Below are 6317 nucleotides of genomic sequence, written 5' to 3'. Positions count from 1 at the left end.
AGCGTTCGGCCGCGGCTCCGCCGGCGAGAGCGGGGCGGCGGCGGCGGCGGGGGGCGTGGGGAGGGGGCCGGGGCCGGGGCCGGGGCCGGGGCAGGTGCGTGCGCGGGGGGCGCAGCTCCCGCCCGCCGCCCCTGGGCGGCTCCGGTTCGGCGCTGCTCGGCTCGGCTGGGCGCCGGCAGAGCGCGGCGCTCGCTCGGCTCGCGATCGTGTTTGCGCATGACCCCTCCCCGCCTGCGCCCTCCCCTCCCCTCCCCGGCGGCGGCGGCGGCGGCGGCGGCGGGGAAGGTTAGCCTCAGCCTCAGACACGGGCGGCTGCTCGGCGGCGGCGGCGGCCGCGGCGACGCAGTGCAGAGGTGCGGGCGGGTCGCGCCGGCCCCGCGCCCCGTCTCTCCCGCGCCCCGCCTGCCTCCGGAGCCCTCCGCCCGCCGGCGGCCTCCCCGCGCCGGTGTCGGGCCGGCCCCCCGGCCATGAGCGCGGCGCTGGGTGTCCCCCCGCCGCGCCGCCTCCCCCGCCGCCCCCGGCGGCTGCCAGGCTCCAGGAAAGTAGCTTGATGAGTGTCCAAAGTAGCAGTGGAAGTTTGGAGGGGCCGCCATCTTGGTCCCGGCTCTCCACGTCCCCACCGAGCCTGCAGGGCTGCTCCGCGGCGGCCTCCCAGCTGCACGGCGCGCCGCCCGGCAAGCCGCCCAAGGAAGGTAACCGGCGCGCCGCGGGGCTGCGCGGGGGGCCCGGCCCTCGGGGAGGGGCCCGGCCGCCGCCGCCGAGGCCGGTCCCGGGCTGGCGGGGAGCGGCGGCGGAGAGGCGGGTGCCCCTCGCGGCGGCGGTGGCGGCGCGGGGTCGGCGCCGGGCCCGGCGGCGGCGGCGGCGCCGAGCGGAGCCTCCGGCGCCGGGCGAGCGGCTCGGCCCCGCCGCTCCTCGGCGCCTCCTCGCGCCCCCCTCCCGCCGGGCCGCGGCGGTCCGCTCCGGCCGTCCTTCCGCTCGCGTCTGCTCTCGGCGGGGCCGCTGCCCGCGTCCTCCCCGGGAGCGGTGCCCTCCTCCGGCGGCGGAGTAACGGCGGTGCGCGGAGCGCGGGTGGACGCGGCCGTTGTTTCTGGATGGAAGGAGTCGGGCACTTTTGGCACCGCGGAGGTGGGGCAGGGACGGAGCGGAACCGCGGGGCTCGTCCCTATCGGGAGGGCGCCCAGGGAACGGCCGGCCCCGCGGCGGCGGTGACAGGGCGCCTCGCGGCCACCGCCGCGCTATGACTGCAACTTTCTGCTTTCCTCCATCACGCCTCGGATGATAATATTTTCCTCCTCCCTCCTCTGCTCCTCCCCTCTTGTGTTACACCGACAGGCAGAGCGGGGTGTTGTGGGTGTTTGCGGGGAATAGCTGTATGAAGGTTACTAGCAAACAAGTCCCTTCTCTGTTCCGTTCGGGTTATTGTCTGCTTTTCCTCCTTGCATTGAGATGCGCTGCCACAAGATGTAGCAGTTATACAGCTGGAGAGCGGCTCGCGGCTTTCTGCTGGGAGAACTACTTGTGGCGGGGGAGAACTTTTGTGCACGCGCACCCGCGTGCTGAACAGTTGTGTAATTTCTCTCCATTTGCCCCACTTTGATCAATTCCGCGTCGCTTGCCTACGGATGTCTGCAAAATGTCGCTGGCCAGGCAGGAAACTTGAGAACTTGAAATAGAAATAACAGCGAGAAGAGCGGTCTTTGTTTTTCAAGTCTTCCTGTGGCTTTTTTTTTTGTTGTTGTTGTTGCCGCTGTTGATAAGCACTTTGAGGGCTCCGCGAGAGCGAGGATTCGCTCTCCCAAAACGCAGGAGGTGCTTCTCCATTTTCCGTGCCAGCAGTTGTCAGACTTGTATCGCTCCCGTCACTCTGCACGCGCTCCTCCAGGCAGGCTGACACGAAATGCTCTAGAAAATACCTGGAGAGGGATTACGGTATATGTTAAAGATGCTGAGTAAAGTGGCAGGCATTTTGTGCTCCTGGAAGCCGACTGGCAGCAGAACGGCCGCCCCCAGCTGAACGTGCAGCTGATTTTAACTTTATTAGGAGTAGGTTTCAGCAGTGTCGCAACACTTGTTATGGATGTGTGCATGTAATATTCATACGGAGTGCCTGTGTGGGATATTTTCGGATGTATTTCAGATACCGAGTGCACAAGCCTGGTAATGATTGTTGCAGCACAACGTACAGATAACATAAATGTATATATTCTCTCTTTTTATATATATATACATTTATTATTTAAAGAGAACTGGTGTTCCGTAAGCATGTCATCTAGGCATGGAAAAGCAGTTTTGTGATGTTAATTTTTAAAGCGGCGATGATGATGATGGTGCTTTTTACATCCCTTCTCACGGCTCCTTGGTTGGATTGTTCCAAGTGCCGTAATTTGCACTGCGCAGATATGGGGTTTCAGAGCAGTGAAGGCCCAGCTCTGTGCACGGTGCTGTAACGGGCCTTATTTGTGTAGCATTCCCACACTGTGATGGCTGCGCTGCCTCAGTGGGCAGTTCTCTTTGGGGGTTGGTGTGAGCTGTTGGTGCTCCAATCCTTATTTTTGGCGTAAGCTGGCAGGATGGTAGCAGCACGCCTTGCTTCATAAGTGTGTATTTTGAAATGGAGCATCTTGTGTGAAAGCAGTAGGCCGTCAAACACTGATAGGTTGGTGTGCTCATCGGCATTGGCTTGTACGTGCGCGGGAACGATGGCAGGTCGAACTAACAAGTTCAAAATAACCTGAGACATGGTGTATTTAAAGGAGCTTATGTGCATGCTGGTTCTTGACTGGCGAGCCCAGGCAGCGCTGCCAGACCGTCTGTGTTGGAAGCTGTATGTGAGGGCGTGGGCCTGGGTGAGACTTGCACTGTGCTCGTACGCTAGCACCAGTGCTGTGTGTCTAGGTGTGGGCCTGCCATGCTTCTGCTGAGCCTTTGGCCTGGGCCTGCCATGTTTCCTTATGTGACACCTGTCCACTCTCCTCGACTCCTGCCGTTACCAGGCTGGCTTCTCTGCCAGATGTGCAGGCCTTGCGTGGTGCCTCGCACCGCGGTGCCTGCAGTCTGCTGGGACCGCTTCGCAACGGTGCTCATCATGTGAAGGTTCCTGCCACTGGGAGCAGGAACCCCTGGCACCCTCTTTTTGCAAGTCCAAAAAAAATACTCTCTGAAGCCCTAACATGGAGAAACCAGCCAAAATCAACCAGTCAAACCAACCTCTGACATGTGTAGCTGTTACTCAAAGTTCTTTTGTTTTGCTTCTCAAATTTTAATGTAATATTCTGTTAGTATTGAAATGGGACTGCTTGGGAAATACAGGGTGAAATTAAAATAATTTATCTTTTTTTGAAATGCATTACAAGTTTGTAGCAGTGCTTCATGAGGAATTGTCTTCTCTTACCACTTGACTTGTAGGGGCATCATTGCCCAGCTGAGTAGATGTGAATTTGTGTTTTAGAGCTTTAAAATGAAAATATTGGCACTTAAGTAAAGTTGCATCTGTACACTTCTCTTGTATCAGAACTGTCTTGTATTTACAATTCCATTCAGTATCGAACTTTCCTTCTATCCTTTGTTTTATATGCCAATAACTTATGTGTGGTATATTTGGTCAGTCATTTATTCAAGAACCATACAACTTAGGCTGTGAGGAATTTAGGAAAACTGTTAAGTAGTGTTACTACTTAACAGTAAATGCTGTATTTACTGAATCTTGTGCCATAGCTCATGTAACTGCAGTCATGCAGCTTGGCGTTTGAAGTTTCTTTGCTGTTCACACATGGCACCGAAGAGATCACATTGCACAGCTGCAGGGTGCTGGTTTGGAAATGGGAGGCAACCAGGCTATCGCAGAGAGGACAGAGAGGTTTTGGGGCACGCACATGAGTATCTTAAAGTACTTCCTCCTTTGAGGTTGGAGGCAGGTCACCAGTGTCTGGCAGTTCAGTGTGGTGCTTTGCAGGTTGTTTTTTTTTTTGTGTGCTGTTGGCTTTGCAGACTTTACTAGGTGCAAAACAAAGTGCTAAATACAACTCTGAATCACCAGAATAGGAATGGGAAGGATCACGTCTGGAATTTGGTCCCAAGTTAAAAGGTGATGAAAGTGTGTTAAATAAGTCCATCGCGTTTTTCTAATACCGTTTGAAGAACTGTTGTTGTGGCTGTGTATTGGTACATGCATGTGAACGCTACCTGGTTGTATTCAGACTTCCAGGTTCTTCTGTGGTTGTTTGCTTCCAGTGTAGCAACTCAACTGTTCTATTTTTTTAATCAGTAAGTTCTCAGTAAGTTGTTTTACTGCAGTTTCTTACAATTTAGATACAGAGCTTTGAGAATTTTAAGGACGTAACCAGTTCATGTGAGAGCGAAGAAGAATGGGAACACTTCATATTTGAGAGTGATGGTATATTTTTACTGAGAACGAGCACAGCAATCATAAAAGATTGTTTAGGCCAACTGCAGCAGGTGTTGTGTAAAACTTGGTGTTGTGCCACTTGCATGCACTGATTCCAGCTTGTGATATTGTTGCTATCTCTGTTGCAGATGTTTCTCATAGTGAGCTAATACACTGCCAAATTCTTATATGAGATTTTTTAGTGTGCCCAAGTCAGAAGTGGGGAAAGAATACCTTTCTTAATGCAGACCCTTGTTTGAACCTGATTGTCTAAGAAGTAAGTGCTGTGGAGAACAGAGCAGATTAATGCTTGGGTGATTGTTTTGTTTTATTTCTGTTTTTCCTTGCCTAGAATGGAATTTCGCATTAACTTACTCAATTTTAAAAGGAGAGAGAATCAATATTTTTAAGGACAGGCTGTATTTATTTATTATTACCTCAATTCAAATGACAAGTATGTTCTTTTTTTATTTTTTTTTTCCCCTTCAGCAAGCTGAAATAAGCTTGCTTCTTTGTAATAACTTTGTTTTGTGGTAGGTATTGATATTACCTTGGATTTTCCTCTAAATGATTACAAAATGCCAGGAAAGACTAGTGTATGCATATGTATCATGGTCAAAGTGAGGTCTGTGCAATTTTGCTACCTGGAGAAAGGAGATTTTGAAAATAAGGCTGGCTTAAATAACTCTCTGTGCTTTCTGTGTTCTTCATATATGGTGGTGTTTGTTTGGTTTTTTTTAATACTTGTTCCCAGCCCAGTTCACTCCAGTACTAAATATCTCATCCCCACACTGAGATCTTCGCACATGCAAGAGTTCAAGTTGAATGAACTTTGTAAACATATACTATTTAGTAGAATATTTCCTGAACTGCAGCTCCACTAAAATCTAAAAGCATATGAGGGAAAAAGAAAACTTCTGTCTTTGTGAACTTTGTGAACTTCTTTTTGTTTGGCTTGGTGTGTTTTAGCTGTGAAAGAGGAAAAGGGAAATTTGATTTGCTGGGTTGCTCAGAGTGGAAGTTTAAAGTTGTGAAGGGGAAGAAAGAGCACCTTTCTATGTTCAGAACGTGAGTGTGGGAGGGCAGTTCCACAGAGCTCCCACTTGTGACTCAGTGTAGCCATTAAACAGAAGCTGGCCTCTGAAATACTCTGGTTTTCCAGGTGGACTTATAACTAGAAAACTTCTAATGAAGATGGCAAGGGAGAGGTACTGTGTGCAGTGTTTAAGGATTGAGTTCTACTGCAGCAGAGAAGAGCTAGTGAGCATCGGAAATTATTCTGGATCCTGCAGTTCCCTACATTTTAATTCAGTCCTTATTGAGATGCTCAGTTTGGGATAGAAACTCAGGATCTGCATCCTTCCTAAGCACCCTCTCTCTGCAGGTCTCGTTCCTTCCATTCTGTCCTGAGCAGAGCACCAGAAGGTGCCAGCAGGAAGATCCTGGTAACCAGCCTTTCCCAGGGGTGGCCATGGTAAGGTGGTGGGAGTGCAGGAACTTGCAGGCTTTGACAGAGTTTGCTCAGACTGGGCCCCAGCAGAAGGGCTGCAGGACTGGGCAATTGGACATGCTGGGGGCTGGCACTGAGAGCCATAGGGAAAGTCTGTGCTGGGAGGGGGGCTGGAGGTGGCAATTATATCACTGATTTTAATCATGGCTTAAATCAGTGAGCAGGAAATCCTGATTAAATAATTGTTTTTAATTTTATTTGCGATTGTGCTTAATTATTTTTCCTAAAGAAAAGTTGATTCTAATTGGTCTAATTTTATCGTGCTTCTTACTAGAGGGGGGGATGCATCTATATGCATTTATTTAAGTAATTACACAGCTTAGATTCTTTGTGTTTAAGAAACGTAATTCCTGGTGCTTTAGCTAATAAAGTTAGCTGGAAGCCAAATAAAATGAATCCTAATTGTGCTAGGTAAGAAGTAAC

General features: G+C 51.1%; 1 protein-coding gene across 4 annotated transcripts in view; it reads left to right on the top strand.

The window, feature by feature from the left end:
* Window positions 1-251: 251 nt before the first annotated feature.
* Window positions 252-6317, top strand: part of TLK1 (tousled like kinase 1) — a 79427-nt gene continuing 73361 nt past the window's right edge. The window contains exon 1 of one of the 4 annotated variants that reach the window (XM_090144013.1): window positions 252-353. Coding sequence is in view for 2 of the 4 variants with exons in the window: in XM_090144011.1 (XP_090000137.1) it covers window positions 551-692 (142 nt within the window). In the remaining 2 variants the exon portion in view is untranslated. Of the gene's footprint in view, window positions 354-483; window positions 693-931; window positions 1126-6317 lie in introns of those variants that run through there. The other 3 variants (XM_090144011.1, XM_090144015.1, XM_090144012.1) reach the window with 3 other exon arrangements.

Source organism: Phasianus colchicus, chromosome 7, assembly GCF_987193195.1.
Source record: "Phasianus colchicus chromosome 7, bPhaCol1.hap1.1, whole genome shotgun sequence".
NCBI lineage: Eukaryota > Metazoa > Chordata > Aves > Galliformes > Phasianidae > Phasianus > Phasianus colchicus.
Note: the sequence above shows the minus strand (reverse complement) of the source record. Positions and strands in the feature narration are given on the sequence as shown.